This window comes from Lepidochelys olivacea, assembly GCF_965140295.1.
Source record: "Lepidochelys olivacea isolate rLepOli2 genome assembly, chromosome: 7".
NCBI classification, from domain to species: domain Eukaryota; kingdom Metazoa; phylum Chordata; order Testudines; family Cheloniidae; genus Lepidochelys; species Lepidochelys olivacea.
The window spans coordinates 25,601,611-25,619,433 of NC_140417.1; the positions used below are offsets into that span (position 1 = coordinate 25,601,611).

Below are 17,823 nucleotides of genomic sequence, written 5' to 3' on the forward strand. Positions count from 1 at the left end.
CCTTTGAGATTATCTCATACATAATTAATGATCACCAATCAGGATTGCTTAGAAACCAATTGTGTCATGTTTTGATTCAATGGATTAACTTGGTTTTTGTAACTATTGTTTGGTTGATCTTATTTGCATTTTTCATTTTATAGGACTAATTATTATGTAATTGGATGAGGACTCTAAGACTTTCTAGTTTTGTTTTTGTTGAAAAAATCAGTATGGAAAGTGATGAAATGACAGCAACTGAGCCAAACCAATATTTGATGTCCTGCAGTTTATGTAATGGAATATCTTGCATTATAGCAGGATGCCCTCCTCTGCTACTGTTTAGATTAAAACCAGGTTTATGTTTAAAGCTTGACTCTTCTAAGTGTTCATCAGCATAGTTACTGAAATTGCCTTGAATAAAAACAAAACTATGAATGCCAATAGTGCTTATTTGGTATATCCAAGTTTACATATATCCACTGAATCATGATGGAATAATCATAAAGAAAACAGTATAAGACTTATTCTGACTTGAATGGGTGCTGGGGCCACTCAGTACCTTGCAAAATTGCGTTCTATATTACTGAATTATGCCCAGATCCTTGGCAACAGCTCTGGTGCTTTCCATGCTGAGGCAGCACAGAGCACCTGTAAAACTTCCCTTAAGGAGCAGCTGAGGATTCTCTGAGAGAGAAAAGTCTGCAGGTGGTTTAGAGCCACTCTTCACTGATTGTAGGAGGGGAGACAGGGTGGGATGAAGAAGACGTATGCTAAGGGGTGGGAAAGGGCAGGGCAGAGCACATGGAACAGCACCGTGGTGGATCATACCCATGCTCTTTTGAGCTAGGGAGTGGATTCTGTCTTTTTGGGTGCCCCACAATAGGGTGGTGCACTGCAGATGATAAGGTTGCTACTGTATATAACTGAAGTAATTTTCTTACAATATACAGGAAAGCATTGAGTAACTGCTGGCATATATGGCATAATGTTAGCTTTCCTTTTCATCTGCGGTAGATTGATGTATGAATGAATAATTAGAAAAGAAATCATTGTGGCTTGGCAAGATTACCAGAAGCAGTAAATTGATTTTTTTCTAATCTGTGTGGAAGCAGGACACTTGTTTTTTGGCAGTGAGATATACTAGAAACATCATCATGAGGACTGTGGTCTGTCTTGTCTGATACACACATAGCTGGTGTAACTTCCTATAAATTTTACATGAGCTTGTCTTTTTTTCATTTAGTCAGACGATTCATAGATTCATAGATATTAAGGTCAGAAGGGACCATTATGATCATCTAGTCTGACCTCCTGCACAATGATCTTGGAATGCTCCTTGCCTTGGAATAATGAACAAGTTTGGGCACTGAATATGCTATAATATAAAATAGCAAATAAGAAACAATAAACAGTGCTATATTGTGTAACTAGAGTGTGTTTGTTAAGTGTCATAATCACAAAGCTCAAGACGCAATTACTTTAGCCATCTCTAAACAATAACCTTGTAACTTCTCTTGAATGATTGGAAGGGAGTCCATGTGCCCAGTCATAATCTACAGTCTCAAGAGGCATAATCTTCTGCTTTGAGAGATGGTCATGACTTGAATGGGTGGTCTGCGTGTATGCTGCAGTCCACAGGACACCATGGGGTGGGAAGGGGAAGTAAGTTGTTGCTTCTTTTTAGAGCTGCAGGAAAATGCCTTATGGAGTATATCTTCTCAGATCCAGTCTTCTTTCTGACAGCAGACTGGCCTGAGGACCCACTACATATATGGTGCCACTTCTCTCCTTCACCTTGTGCAGCTTACAAAGATAAGGTAGGGGCAAAAGTTTGCTGATAGCTCTAAAAGCTCTTTGCCAACTTTCAAAGAAAGGTGTTCTATAAATGAGAATATTTAGCGTCATTGTCATTAATAATCACTCAGAAAATATCAAGTGTGAAGTTTGCAGTTTCTGCTGTGAAATGGAATTTATACACATACTGTTGCTAACTCTCAAGCTTTTATTGTGAATTTCATAGTATTTGGGTTTTTTCCTTAAAGTCTCCAACCCCTGGAGTCATGTAATTATGTGAGAATTTTATCTTTCTTTTCAAAGTAAGTTTCTGGCCCTCATGGCTGCAGAGAAAAGCTTGAAAATGTGAACCCTGGAGGCTTAAACATCAGAAACCAAATTAGGAGACAATTCAAAGGTGGCTTTTTTACAATCTCATGATTTTTTCGGGCATCACCCATGATTTTTGAATGGCTGGGGTTAGCAATGCTATATACACAGCTCCCTTTCCAACACCCCCAACCAGGAATCTCAGACTTTCTGATTTTTCTGGTCATTATGCTGAATGACACAAAAACACTCGTTACCAGTCAGAAACCTCCCTACACTTCTCAGTTCTAAAACCATTTAATATTTACTGAGAGATTTGGTCTTGATGCTGGATTCATTGGATTCTTTTCTGTACATCAGTAAAATGACTTTATAGTAATGTAATTCTTTCTTGAGAAGAGGAATAGTCAGATAAACCTGTTGCTTCATCCCAGCCACTCAGATAATATTCTAATGCTCCCACATAAACACCTAGATAAAGGGAGCTTTTTTTCTGTTAAATATTTAAGAACATAAGTTCTACTCTTAGGCCAAAGAAATATACAGCTCTGAACATAGAGCTCTATCACTTCTCAACTCAGACTTCCTTTTTGCATCCTGTGTCTGTAACCTTGGCATCTTTTCTCTGAAATCTTCCCTTTTCTGGGAAGGAGATTTCAGATGGAAATCTACAATATGTGTAAATCCACTCAGCATTGTTATGGGATGTCACTGCCTGAGCTCCATCTTTTCTGATATCCTTATCTGTACTTTTATCTTCTCTGCTTTCCTGCATATAGCTTTCCCAAGCCAAAACTCTTTGGACTGCAGGATGTGGAGAATGTTACTGTCCAACTTCTCCCAAACGTAAAGAAGTACAGCCGCCTTACTCTCATGTTCAAACAAGGCCAGGGCACCTCCATTCATTTCAGTAATGCTATTCTTGCTTATAAAGCCATCCATCAGTAGCCTTGCCCCAACCTGTGTCTTGGTCTTTATTTCTATATGCTCTCTGTTCCTCGAGAACTCATTTCCTCCTTTTCTTTCCACATAATTGCATTATTTGGATGCAATAGCCTTTTCATCTGTAGCTCCCAGTGTCTGTAAAAGATTTACTGACTCTCTCTGCACCATTGACTTATGTCTCACATTTTCATCTGAAATATGAAACTATCTTAACTCCTGGTCTTTACCTATTAATTTCTTTCTCCATCTACTAATATTTAGCTCTTTCATTGTATTATTCACAGTAACACTGTAAAGTGTTTTGAGATGCAGTGTGTATGAAAGATGCCAAACAAAATAAAATCAAGGAAAATAAGAGGACATGAAATAGAGAACTCTCTAATTAAGGAGAATATATTTGTGCTGTAATACATTTTCCAAATGTTAAACAAATGTTTACTTTTCAAATTAAATCAAACTTTTAAGTTCAGTTATGTCTCACAGCTAATGTTTTTCAATCTCAGTAAAAAAGATGCTATTTTACCATGTGTAACTTGCTCGCTCTTGTGGTTGGCACATAGATTTATACTCTCAGCTCTTTACTTATAGCAAAACAAAATAAACAAACAAACAAAAAATAGTGAATCTAAATGAAGCTTTGGGCCAGACAGAGATAGGCTGTCTTTAACAATGGCTTTGTATAACAAGGGATATAAAGTCAACAGATAGTAGCCCCTTTTAATCACGATACAAGAAAACTATCTAAACTATTAAAAAATAACAATAATGGAATGCTATTGAGTTGGATAATTAGGTACTATATTTACTGCAAACTAGTTACTGATATTTAAAAGTGTGGTTCTGAATAAACTTCAGTAGATTCAGTTGTTTAATAAAAATGATTATGAGAAATATTTTGCATTAAAAATATTAATGATGATGTTCTTCTGTGCCGGCTGCTGGGCCCTCACCATAGTTCTGAAACTGCTTGGGACTGGTACATAGCGGTCCTTCATTCCCTGCTGGTAATGCTGAGCGGAGAGGGGACTGCTGCAAGATGATGCATCAAAAGAAAAAGACTTTGAGAAAAGAGAAGAAAGAGAAGGGGGTAGAAAGCAACAGAGTGAGAAAGAGAAGAGAGAGGCAGAGTATGAGCAGGGAAAGAAAAACTTCTAGATGTCACAGAGGAAGAGGAGTGAGAACACAGGAGTAGAGAAATGGAGGAAAGAGACAGCCCAAAAAGGTACAGTTGCCACCTTGTAAACTTTGTTCTCGTAATTGCACAAGAATTAGATGTTACTGAGTTGTGACACTCCGATGTAGTATTGCTACATCATGATGCAGCTGTCAGCATCTGATGATGGCATTAGCCACTGTGAGACTTTAGGACGATCATAAGGACTAAATGGCGATGGAGTCTCATGATATCAATCTACAGGGGATTCAGCAAATACTACAGGTGAACGTGTATATACAAGGTCAGATCAATGCAAGAATTGCAAACATGGTTACATGTGGGACACACAAGATTGCACATGACGTTTGCAGGCTATTGTATCCTTGCTTTGTACTGTTCATATTTTTCACGTAAGGTGTTAATAAGCCTCGCTTCAATGCAGTTAACGGCAACATGACAAATCTGCCACAACCTTACTCTGTCATGGGCTGTTGCTTCCCAGTGGCTGGGGTCAATGTGACATGCTTTCAGGTTTGACTTCCATGAATCTTTATATCATTTGTATGGGCACCATGAGAATGGGTACCTTGCTTTAGCTGACCATAAAATATGTCCTTGGGTATTCTCGAGTTGGCCATATGAGTGAGATGCCCAGGTTAGCACAGTTCAGCATTTATGAGCATGCTTTGAATGTCAGACATCCAACAGTAAATAAGGATTTCGGTATTGGGAAACTTGGCCCACTATTTGACCCTGCAAACAAAATGAAGACAGCACATATAGAACTGATCAAATTTCCTAATGTGGCAGTGATATGTTGTCCATCTCCCATAACCATATAGAAGTGTAGTAAGCACGACTGCCTGATAGACATTTAGCTTTGTGCTTATTTTGACTCTGCTAGTGTTCCGAATGTGGTATGAAAGCATTTCAAATGTAGAGCTGGCCGTAGCTATGTGATGGGTAATATCATCATCAGTTGTGGCATTCTGCCACTGTATACTCCCTAGGTAGCAAAACATCTTTACAGACTTAAGAGGAGTGTTGTTGATCTTAATAATTAGGTAGACATGGGCATCCCCCAGCACAAGTTGGTATAGTACGTTGGTTTTCTTTAGGCAGATTGTGAAACCAAAACAATAGACAGCACAAATGAAGTGATCAGTTATGAACTGAATGTCATCAATCAAGTAAGCAACCATTGCACAGTCATCAGCAAATAAAAATTCTTTAATAAGTAATTCTGCTACTTTCATATGAACATTGAAGTGTTGCAGATTGAACAAATTCCCATCAGTGCAGAACTGTATAAATACTCCCCTGTCAATATCATGAAATGTATCCATTAACATAGCTGAAAAAAGGATGGAAAAGATTGTGGGAGCCAGCACACAACCTTGTTTAGTGCAAGTGGTGACATTCCATTTTTCACCACTCTGGCCATCATCCCATCATGGAAATATTGTTATGTTGGAAGGTGTTAATGATGGCCATCAATTTCAGACCCAGTAAAAGTCTTCCAAAGAAGTATAAATTTACCTCATGATTAGTAAAGAGCAGCATCATATTCATAAGCAACCTGAAGCACAAATATCATAAAAACCATCACAGCTATAGACTTTGCTGGTTTTCATAATATTTACACCACCCAGGCTGGTCATGAACAATATCACAATTATACATCATAAACAGTAAGAGCTGTTTATTGGAACATGATATTTGGACAGTAATATTTAGTTTTAGAAAGCGAGGTGTTGAATTTTGCTAATTGTCCCTTTAAAAATAGCATTTGATTTTTATTATTCAGTTTTCTCTTTCCCTCCAGTGTATCAATGGTACTTCTGTTCTTTTCACTTTCCTGTGTAAACTCGTTGTTGATTGTGGACTGGTTATGTAGGAAGTAATTCTTCTACTCTCCTTTCTGAATCCTTTTTCTCCCCACCTAATCTGTCTGCTGCTGCCTTCTGCACTCTTTGATTGTTGAATGGTGGGACTGTCTGACATCTTCCCCAGTGGGATTGGGATTTTGGAGGTAAATCAATTGTACTTTCTTTCCCCTTCTTCTCTTCCTCCTCTTTGTCTGGTAGGAAGGTGCTTGGGTGGGGTTGTGACAGAGGTAAATTACTTCTGTTCTTCTTTCTTTCTCTCCCACTGGGGAATAACTAGGTGGGATTGTGACATCTGAGTCAGCTCAGCCTTTGAACAGCTCAGGCTGGTTGTTGGGATGAGAATTGAAGTAACTATATCGCTGTTTCTAATAGTTCAATGCCAGTTGACTAAATAACGAAATAAAAACACAAGACCTTGTGAACACTGGCTTTCCAGGGACATGATCCATATCAAAATCATCAGAGAAACAGATGAGCCATGCACAAGGGATTTCATATTTTTAATCAGACAGATTTGGGGAAGAATTATAATAGAGATATGAAAGAGAGAAGGATACTTAAATTCCTGTTTTAAAAAGCAGATTGGGCCCAGTCCTGTAATCTGTTCATTTGCAGAATCCCCATCAGTCAATGGTAGTTCTGTACACAGAGTATGTGCAAGCACAGGACCTTTATGACTTACTTTAAACTACAATGGGACTAATCCTGCAAACACAGTCTGAGGAGTCCTGACTTGGGCCAAGATTTTTTTAAAATGTAGGGGACTAAAGTTAGGCCCCTAAATCCATACTTGGGCATCTCAGTATTTGGGACTGACTTCTGAAAGTACTGAGAACTCAAGAAGTCTCACTGAAGTCAAGAAACTGTTAGGTGTTCAGCACTTTTGAAAATCTGGCACTTGTTTAGGGGCTTAAATATGAATTTAGGAACCTAACTTTAGGCAGCCATTTTAAAAAATCTTGATTTTGAAGTCAAGGGAACTACTCAGTTGAGTAAGCACTATTCACATGAGTGTGTTCAGAGCTGCCCAAAGGTGGGGACAACAAGACCACTTTGCCCTATGCCTCCCATTTGAGAGGGCCCCCCAAACAAGGGGTGTTATGGCCTGGTGCATGGGTTCACAGCACTACTCAAGTTTGGCCCAGCTGCCATTCTGTCATAATGGAGAGGCTGCTGGGCCAAACCTAAGTGGTGTTGCAACTTTGTGTACCAGATCACAATGCCCAGAGTGAGGAGAGGGCCCAGGTCTGTGAGACAGGAGCCGGCGCTGCAAGGTGAATGCTTGCTCTCCAATCCCCTCACCCCCACCCGTGGCCTCCCTTCAGTGGTAATTATTTTGGAAAGGAGCGGGAGCCTCCGTTTCACATTTTGCCCAGTTTTTTCAAGCAGTTTATTCCAATGGACTATTTATACATGCAATATTCAATTTGAGAAAATTGTGTGTATGATTTTTAGAACTGGCCATTTTAAAATCAAACTTGAATTAATTCTGCTAATACATCTACTAATACAATTCTCCTTTGATAACAAATGTAATGTTGACAGTTCCAATGTTTGTCATACAGGACTCATTGGCGCCAGCCACTTCTTTTATCATTAATAGTTTTATCATATTAATAGCATATACATTACTTTGTGATATTTAAATGTTGCACATTTATCGGCAGATTCTGGCATATATATCAAAATGTCCACTGAGTATAAAATATTTCAAAATGTAAAGCCGTGCTCACATTACAGTATCTTTTTTTCCAAAGTTCGTTTCCCACTATTAAAATATTTGCATATTTGTCATTGGCCAAATGTTTGAGTAAGGGACCCATAGCAAAATGCACTTGACTTACTTCAAAGTTGGAACGGTATCTCATTTATAGTTACAGTACGAGGTCACCTGACAACCTAATTGCTAACTGCTTCAGCTCTTTGTAAAAGATAAATAAAAAATCAGCAAGGGGAAACACTCTGATAGGGCATTAGCCTCACCATCAGAGTGCAGCTGGCAGTGGCTAGATGCCTTTGTGAAAACATATCCCTGAATGAAGTGGAGTTTTAATAGTTCTTAGGGATTTCCAGTGATTTTTACTATTATTATCTATTATTATTATTTTTACTATTATTATTCATTAGTAGTTAATTTCTCTAGGTTTTTAACTTTTTATTTTATTATTATTATCATGTATGAACTTTCAAAGTATTAACAAATTTTATTCATAACTTTTATTTGTTTCCTCTGTTTGTGCTTGATCAACCTCTCATCTTCTGTAAATTTATTTTCTTCAAATTCCAAAAAAAATCTGTTTATTTCCCTCCCAAATACTATTAACTTAGGACCTTTCTGAGGAGGGCGGGTTGTGAGTTGTTTAGTTGGTTGACAGGGAGGCTGGGTAGGGGAAGAAGTTGGCATAATGGAATGAGAAGTGTAGTTTGGAGCTGGGAACAGTTTGTGAAATATCCTAGTTTTCTTTAAGATGCATAGGTGTGTTCAGGCTACATTTTGGAACTTTGTTTTGCATTTTTAATCAGTGATGAAGAGAGCGCACTTAAGTTTAGAAAAAATGTCTTTCTTTTCTTTTTCTTTTTATAAGAAGCAGTATTCAAAAAATTTTGGTGCAAAAATGGCCAAATATTGAAAGACATATAATTGTGAGAACCACTGACAGATCTGAGGGGTTATTAGTAACACAACAATTCTGTAATAAAAAGTATTTTCCTATATGAAATTTATAATTTTCTGTGCATCATAAATCCACTTTTCTCTAAGAAGCCTGAGCCCAACTACTCACCATATGCAAACAATGATGAACAATGACCTAGGCACCTAACTAAACAACAAGGCAGAGCCAGCTCGAAGAGACCAAAATTGTTTTAGTACAGTTTAAATAGGGAGAAGCAAAATAAGGATATGTTGTGGTGGCCTTTCAGATTAGACAAACACAATAACCCTGCCATGTGCATATGATTTAGAAGGTGGAATACACTTTAAGTATCTCCTCATAAATGGTAATAATACTTAATACTTGAGGCAAAAATCTTGCCCTTGTGTAGTGTCATTTATATAAGGTTCTCAAAGTGCTTTACAAACATTAATCACTGTAATTAACCCTCACAATATCCTTGTGAGAAAGGGAAGTATTACCTCAATTTTACAGATGAGAAAACAGAGGCATGGAAAGTAAGGCAAAGTCTTGCAAATGTGGGTGCCTTAAGTTATGAGTCCATGTTTAGACACCTAAATATAACTGTCCTGATTTCTAGAGATATAAAACACTTGCAATTCCCTCTGACTTCCATAGAAGCTCTGCTGCTAAATCCTGTTTTGAAACGATGGGCATTACTACAATATGTTAATCAGGCGTATAAGTATCATAAATGGCACTTCGGGGGCATGGTGAAAATGTATGTCCACATCTGATCATCAAAAATTATCCATAAATATAAAGCAGATATCCTTGGATTTGCAGGGCTGTATCTATTTGGCCAATTTGATGGCAGCCTGAGCCTTAAAAAACAAAAGAAGTAAGGAAGCAGTGCTCCTATCTCCCTCTTTTCGGTTGTTCCTTGAAATTAACTAGCTTGGTTAGTAGGTCTTTTGCAGCCCTACAACATTCCCCTCTCTGCAGCCTGTCACTCATACTACTAATCCAGCATGCAATAGTATCTTCTGTTTATGGGTAGCTCTGTTTGGTTTGCATATGGGTAACTGTGTGGCTCAGATGACTCTTTTTCTAATTGACAGTACTACTAGGTTTCAGGTCCCAGTAAGTGAGCTGGTTCGTGCTGCACAGTCCCTTCTGCTTTCTGCATGTCACTGTTGTAGCCAACTGCTGCTGGACAACCCTTTTTTGGTATTCTGCCACCTAGCCAATGTAAGTGTTTGTTCTAGTCCAGTAGTTCCCAAACTTGTTCCGCTGCTTGTGCAGGGAAAGCCCCTGGCGGGGCGGGCCAGTTTGTTTACCTGCCGCGTCCGCAGGTTTGGCCGATCACAGCTCCCAGTGGCCGCGGTTCGCTGTTCCAGGCCAATTGGAGCTTCTGGAAGCAGTGCAGGCCGAGGGATGTAATGGCCGCCACTTCTGTTCTGTTTTTTGCAGCAGCGTTACACTGTTCACTCATATTCAGCTTGTGGTCCACTATGACCCCCAGATCCCTTCCTAGGAAGTCATTTCCCATTTTGTTTGCGTGCAGCTTGTTATCATTCACAAACTTTATAATTGTACTTTCTGTGCCATTATCTCAATCAATGGCATGCGGAAAAACATGCGAAAAAACACTAAGGGCTAGGCTGAGAGGCAAAACAGTTGCAAAAATGCAATCCCCATTGGTGGATTGACTCAAAACAAAGTTTTGACACTAGGCCAAAAATTCAGTCAGCTCTAAAATGAAAAGAAAAAATTAAATTTAAAAATTCAGGGAATCCCAGCAGCAGATAAGACAACTTGGGAAACTGCTAGGAGACTCTATGAAATCAGATACAGTGATAAGGGATTCTTTGTTTCTGCTGGGATATATGTAAAGTGTTTCACTGAATTAAATCTCAGGGATTATCTACACTGGCAAGTTAAAGCTCTCTAACTTGCTGGCTCAGGGGTGTGAAAAATCACCCGCCCCCCACCCCCCGAGTGCAGCAAGTTTGACTGCTTTAAAGCACTAGTGTTGACAGGCTTGGCTCCCAGTGCTCAGAGCTAATCCCCTCATCGAGGTGGATTACCAGGAGCACTGGCACCTGCGGCAGCGCTTTGTGCTTCCTAGTGTAGACATAGCCAGTAGGTTAAATCAGACAAAGAGGAGTTGCATTGACTAGGCATTGGGATGCCTGTGCCTTTAAGAACCCAGCCCTGGGCCTGTGCCTTTAAGAACCCAGCCCTGGGAAGCCGATGCTGAGAGGTGCTGTCTGTGAGAGGGGAAATAAAAAAAGCCCCTTTGCCCCCCACCATTTTTGCAAACACAGGTGTCTCAGTCCTACTGGGGTAACTGTTATTCACTGTGCCCCTGCCTGTGCCAGGTTTTTCCCTCTGTCACCCTCTTCCAGCGCCTCACCCTGAGCTTAACTCCTGCTCCTCCCCCCTAGCCCTGATTTTGTCCTTTAGCCCCTCTCCTAATCCTATCTCCAGCTGCTTGACCCTCCAACCAGTCAATTTCCGCCCCCTGCTTAGACCCTGGCCAAGGGAGCTTATGGTTTCCCCATCACTGGAGGTTTTTAAGAACCTGTTAAGGATGGTCGAGGTAAACTTGGTCCTGCATCTTTGTGGGAAGATGGATTAGATGACCTCTTCGGGTTCCTTCCAGCCCTACATTCCTGTGATTTTATGATTCTATAAAACAAGAACTTTCTCATTCCCGATTAATAATAATCCCCTCAAATAAATGTTCCAGCCTTTCTCCCACTCCTTTGTTTGTATCTCGCTGGTTTTTTAAGACTGTAAGCTCTTTGGGGTAGCGACCTATCTTTATCCCTTTGTAAATCATGTAGTTGACTCTTAGATCATATATAAATAAAATAACAATACAATGATACGTTTATGCTGTTCAAAATCCAAGGGTTTGCCATGCACAAAATCTCAAGAAGACAGGTATTCTTGCAGGTTAAATCCCATGGGAGCATTTATTTTTTGCAATATTTTACTGACATAATGTATGTTCCTGATTTATACTCTGCCACAAAAAGAGGGAGTCTGTACTGCCCCAGTGATTTGATGGCATCATTAAAAGAGGCATCTTTTGTGAAATGGAAAAGGGACACAACACATACTTACATGCTAAAAACTGGCAAAACAAAAGGCAGTGCTAGCTTTCCAGTCTGTCTGTCTACAACATTCTAATTTCTGATCTTGTCTTTCCTGCAAATTTACCTTAAAGAGCTGTCCAAAGCTTGCAGAGCATCAAACTTATTGGATGTTGAGCGAGCTAGACCCTCAGTTAGTGTAAATGAACTCCATTAAAGGCAGTAGAACTATGCGGATTTACACAGGCTGAATCCTCAGCTGGTATAAATCTGCATAGCTCCTATTGAAGGCAGTGGACCTATACCAATTTACACCAGTTAACAGTGTTCATCTATCTGTAGAAATAGTGTGGGGCTAGTCCAGTTATCTGTTATAGCATAACTTTCTACAATGTTGGGGAACTAAATTTAGCCCCTCACTTGTAGAATGACAGCAGTTGAGAGCATTGTAGAGACAGTGCAGAATCCCTGGAGTGGAATGCATGCCTCTGCCTCCTTTGGCTGATGGGCTCCAAAGGGAGATGTATCCAACCATATGTGGCCAAAAAGAATGTTGTTATAACAACAGCCCTTTATGGTTGGCAAAGGTAAGTAAAAACAAAAACGGGGTGGGGTGTGCCTTGGAAAAAACACCGACCTCATCCTGGAGTAGAAAAGAAGAAATGTGAAACAAAGAGGAATACATAATAACAAGAGTGCCCTCATATGGAAAGTACTATAACTGCAAGTCCTTATGGCTTGGAAATTTACTACTAACAAAGGATGTGTGTTATATACCAGGGGTGGCCAAACTTATTTACTCTCCAAGCCGCATATGACAATCTTCAGAAGTTCGAGAGCCAGTGCACGCCTGCCGGGGTTTCAACCGCGCAGCAGGAGCCTGCTGGGGCTTGGGGCTTTAGCCCCACTACTGTTGAAGCCCCAAGCTCTGACAGGCGCGCCCTGTGAGGCTGAAGTCCCAAGAAACCCTCCCCACTGGGGCAAGGGGGGTGGTGCATGTGGGATCATGTGCCCGTCCCCACCAATTTTTGCCAGGTTTTGCTGCCAGGCCCCACTCAGTCACATGGTGTCCCTGGGCTCCCTCCTTGTATGGCAGCTGCTGGAGCCAACAAGCTGGGAGCTGTTGTCTGAGAGGAGAAGCAGTGGCTAACAGCTGGGAGCTGCAGGGAGTGCTGCTGTTTTTGCTGCTGCCTCTTCTCCCTGAGCTAAAGCAGCAACCCCAGCTCACAGCTGCCATCTGTTTACTACTGCCTCTCCTTGTGGAGCTAACACCTGGGAGCTGTGAGAAGGGGTTGCTGAGGGTAAGGGGGCATGCCTGGGCTATGTGACTCAAGCTGTTGGGGGGGATGAACCTTTAAATTGTGCCCCCAACTCTCAGCAGGCACCAGTTGTCTTTGGCAGAAGACCCTAGCCCCACCACCCCACTGCAGGGCAGAAGCCCTGAGCCCCCCCCCCCCCCCGAACCTGGTAGGTGGCAAATAGGGGGGAAGGTGGGGGACTCTGCAAGCCATACTTTAACTGTAAAAGAGCTGCATGTGGCTTGCAAGCCACAGTTTAGCCACCCAGCCCCTGCTCTATGCAGATCTCATGCAAGTTTCTGGGACAAACTGAAATATTGCATAAAGTCTGTGGAATTAAGCCCTCTTACACCAGGTCTGACTTTGTCTCTATATCTGTGTTAGTCTGCTTAAAGTGATGTTTAGCACTGCAGCATCCAATTAATATTGCATTAAACATAAGAATTCAGACGAGTAAGATGACATGAAATTTTAAAGACATCTGTATTCTCAGCGACAGTATCAGTGGCCATGTAGGACTTCACAGGTGTGTCACTGTGCTGTACGCCATGGCTAATTGGAACTTGGCAGCACTCAGATAATTCTACTCCAAAGGTACAGACTCCTATTGCTCGAGCCAAAGAAGAGATTCTGTTTTCTGTTAGCCGTATAGGGCCTCTGAAACATTTGAGCATTTCTGGTTCTGTTGATTAGAGGGCAGTGATACACTTATATTCTAGGCAGCTCATTGCAATATTACTTTATATTGCTGTATATATGTCATATGATCATGTAAGGGGAGACCCAACTGTAATGCCTCCATGCAAGCTGACAGGGTTAAGGTTGCTATGCGAAGTTGAGGTAGTCCCTTTTTTCTTGGGAGTGTTCAATTACATGCTCTAATGTAGAGAGACATGTTTGATGGAGTTGCACTTTCTTTTACCAGGAAGTATTCCATTTACTCCAGCCAAATCCCCATAGATAATATATGGAGAAGAATATTTTGAGTATAAAAACTTAAATTAATTGTGTAAGAGGAAAAGAAAATAAGAAAGAGGACTGTAAAAAGATTAAGGAAAATGAGAAAATCTCCGCTTGATAATTATACTTTATTTAAAAAAAACACCTCTGTTGTAAATATTACAAGAATATACATATGCAGAATGCTTTCCTTTTGTTTTCAATAACATACCTAAATATAAGTGAGTGGCCTTATCCTATATAATATTAAATAGAGACAAAGCCATATGATAAGGGTAAGTCTATGTTATTTATTTTTGAAAGAAGTGATTTCTGTTTCACATATCCAAGTCCTGGGTCATTCTTGCTGTGACTTGCTCCATTACAGTTTTTATTCTGATCAGGTTGAGCCATGTAGTCCAGGGGTAGGCAAGCTATGGCAGGCGTGCCAAACGCGACACGCAAGCTGATTTTCAGTGGCACTCACGCTGCCGGGATCCCGGCTACCAGTCTGGGGGGCTCTGCATTTTAATTTAATTTTAAGTGAAGCTTCTTAAACATCTTAAAAACCTTATTTACTTTACATACAACAATAGTTTAGTTATATATTCAAGACTTATAGAAAGAGACCTTGTAAAAACATTAAAATGTGTTACTGGCATGCAAAACCTTAAATTAGAGTGAATAAATGAAAACTCGGCACACCACTTCTGAAATGTTGCCAACCCCTGATGATAGTCCTTTATGGATCCTGCTGGGTTCATTCATGTCATCATCAGGATTGCTTTTGTGGGCAGTGTTAACAATAGTAAAATTATCAAAAGTCATTGGAGCGAAGTGACTTAGAAGCCTAAGTTCCATTTATGTTAAATAAAACTTAGGCTCCTATGTCACTTTAGATGCTTTTGAAAATTTTACCCACAATGCATTTGTCTGTTTTAGGTTAGCTGTTGTAGGAACAACAATCTCCAGTGTGTCCGTAAGGGTGTGTGTTTCTTCTGCTCAAAAAGTTTTTGTTAGTTGACATGACAAGAATACATCAAAATAAGATGCTGTTGTAATTTATATTTATTAGAAACACTATGTTGTTTTTTAAAATAAATTTAGTTTTGGTCAAAGTTTGCAGTATAGCAGTCAGTACAAAAAAGGTAAAATAAACATAAATACAAGTAATTTCTATTGCTTTCTCTACCTTTAAATGTATTGGATTGCATTTACCTTTGGTTTGTCTTTTTTGAAATGTTACCATTTATTCTTTCATTGCAAAATTCTCAGTGTTTTGTGGGCTATAGCCCCAATCCTCTGTGTAGACGTGAGTAACTTTACTCATGACATCACCAGCACTGCTCCCGTGAGTAAAGTTATATATGTGCTTACATGTTTGCAAGAGTGGGGACAAAATCCATATATTGACATTGAAATATACCCACCTCTGGACAAAGTTTAGTGGATAGGTGTACAACAGATGGGGAGAAGACAGGGAAAAATGGTTAGCCACTGGAGCAAACCCCCTATTCTTTAGAAAAATACCATATGATTTTTAATGTCCACGAAGAGGGGACAGGACACGGACAGTTAAAGGCCCATGGGAAACGACACGAGCAACACAAACAATTGCGTGCAAGTCTTGCTAACTTTCCTTTTTGGAGCTGTGATGTTCCTGAGTAACCTCGCCTTCCTTCGATGCAAAGACTTTGAAGAAGCATCTCTTTTCATTGCCAAAAAAATAGTACATGAACTAATAGGGGCCTGGGGAGGAGGGACAACGATTGCCTTCTGCGCCAGACACAGTTGTTATAGTTCCCTTCAAAGGGACCAGCCCCCCTGCCACCAGCAGTGATGTGGGGGGGAGTATAGGGGGGCAGGGCAGCAGCTGCACAGTCTCTCGCGCATGCACGCAGCTAAACTGCCCCCCCTCCTCCTGCTGTTGCTTCTGCTTAGACTCCAGTCTCCGTACGCTGCCGCTGCAGACCATGGCACCTTTGCTCCAGCTCAGTTCCTTTTTCTTCACTCTGATCGCCTGCTTCAAGGGTCACCAGCTGGCTGGGGCTGCTGGAGGACCCAGCAGCAGGCGGGGGCCCGCGGCTGACACGTGTGGATGGAGGGTGAGTGGACGGAAACTTTGTTTCTCCCCACAGTCGGGCAGATTCGTGCGCTGAAAGGGGTTTTGCACACTTGCAGGATTTGGCGGCGTGGCGTGGGGAGATGCCAGAGTTTCCCAGCTAAGCCTCGCAAGTGCTGTCCCGTGGGTAGCGGACTCTTTGCAGCCCAGCCCATCTGAGCAGTGCAGGTGTGGTGTCCACCTGTCTGTTCGACTTGCTGCTTCTCCCGAATATGCAAGGAGAGCTCGCTGGGCAGTGTTCATGGGGGAATAAGCTCTTCTGCAACTCCTCTGCTGCTGCTCCAAGGCTCTGCAGCTGGTAATTTGCGGCCAGGAGGAAAGGTGGCATTTCCAGAGAAGGGATAGTTACTGGTTTCTCGCCCTGGGGGAGGGGGGCAGCGTTTAACCAGCGAGTGTGAAGAAATCGCTCAACAGGTCCTTTATCCGCAGCTCTCTCCTTCCTTAACTCGACCTGCCCTGCCAGCAGGATAAAAAGGCGATCATTTGGGCTTTGTTATTTTAATGATTCGAGGCCGGCTTGGGGTCTTAGCTTCAGGGCTGATCATCAGACAGAGGATGTAGGATAAGTAAATTGCTGGGGCGAGAGCTGGAAGGTGAAACATTTCTTTATTGGTCTTTACCTTTTGTTCCTGCTCCTGGTGTTAGCTTCAGATTTCTTGCTGCGTTTTCCTGTTCGTTTTTCAAAAATCACCTTTCAGTGTTTTCTCCCCATAAAATCTAGCGAGAATTCTAGTTGAATTTTGGAGTCCCAAGGACAATAGGAAGGAAAAGACTGACTTTCATTGACTTTCTTTTTTTGTTGGATTCTCACTAATGATTTCATTAGTTTCAGATCATAACATTTGAAAAAGTTACTGCAAGGCACAAGTCAGGGATATGGAGGGAATAGTGTAATTCACTGGAAGTTAGAAAACACTGGAAACTATTTAAGAGAGAGAAAAAATTCACATATTGCATTTTAAGTCACAGTTTACTAGCAAAATATATTTTACTACAATATTAATGTTTCACAAGATGTAAGCAGTGTGTGCCACATATTTTAAACTACCAAGATACATATTTCTGTCAGGTTCAGCAGCAGCTATTAAATATACTGTCACTACCTATTAGGAGTTACAATGCTTGATTAATTTTGCTTATCTTGACATCTAGAGGAATGTGCAATATATATATTGATTTGATTTTTTCTTACGTAATGAATTATATATAAATTAATTATAGCTGGGTCTGTTTAATGTAAAGCTTTTAAAATGGTCCCCTCTAATAAATCTGATAAAAACACAACCTTTCAAGTTACTGTGTAGAAAACCTTGTATCACATACAACAAATTTAAGGTTTTAATTTCCTAAACAAACACTGCAGTCAGTTAGTCTGTGTTACCAATATATTTTTTATTTCCAGTGAGCAGATTTGCCTGACTAGTTTTTTAGATACTGAATCTGATTCTGCAGTACAATTCTTAATTGGGAAAACTCCTATTGACTTCAGTGGGAGTTTTGCCAGAGGATTGACTGCAGGAAGGGACCCATTGTCTTGGTTGTGTGGTATTTATCTTGGACTGCATGTAAGTTCTGCATAGACTTGACATACTATTAAATGACTGATGGCCCCTGTAACACATTGTCTGCTCTGGGGCAGGGCTGCCTTTGAAGTGCTACCCTGTAGGAAG

At 40.7% G+C, this 17,823-nt stretch overlaps 1 protein-coding gene across 2 annotated transcripts in view; it reads left to right on the plus strand.

The window, feature by feature from the left end:
• Positions 1-15,988: 15,988 nt before the first annotated feature.
• IL17RD (interleukin 17 receptor D) overlaps positions 15,989-17,823 on the plus strand; it is an 89,848-nt gene continuing 88,013 nt past the window's right edge. For both annotated transcript variants that reach the window (XM_084632862.1, XM_084632863.1), the window contains exon 1: positions 15,989-16,136. In XM_084632862.1, coding sequence (XP_084488988.1) covers positions 16,005-16,136 — 132 coding nt within the window. In that variant the 5' untranslated portion in view covers positions 15,989-16,004. The remainder of the gene's footprint in view (positions 16,137-17,823) is intronic.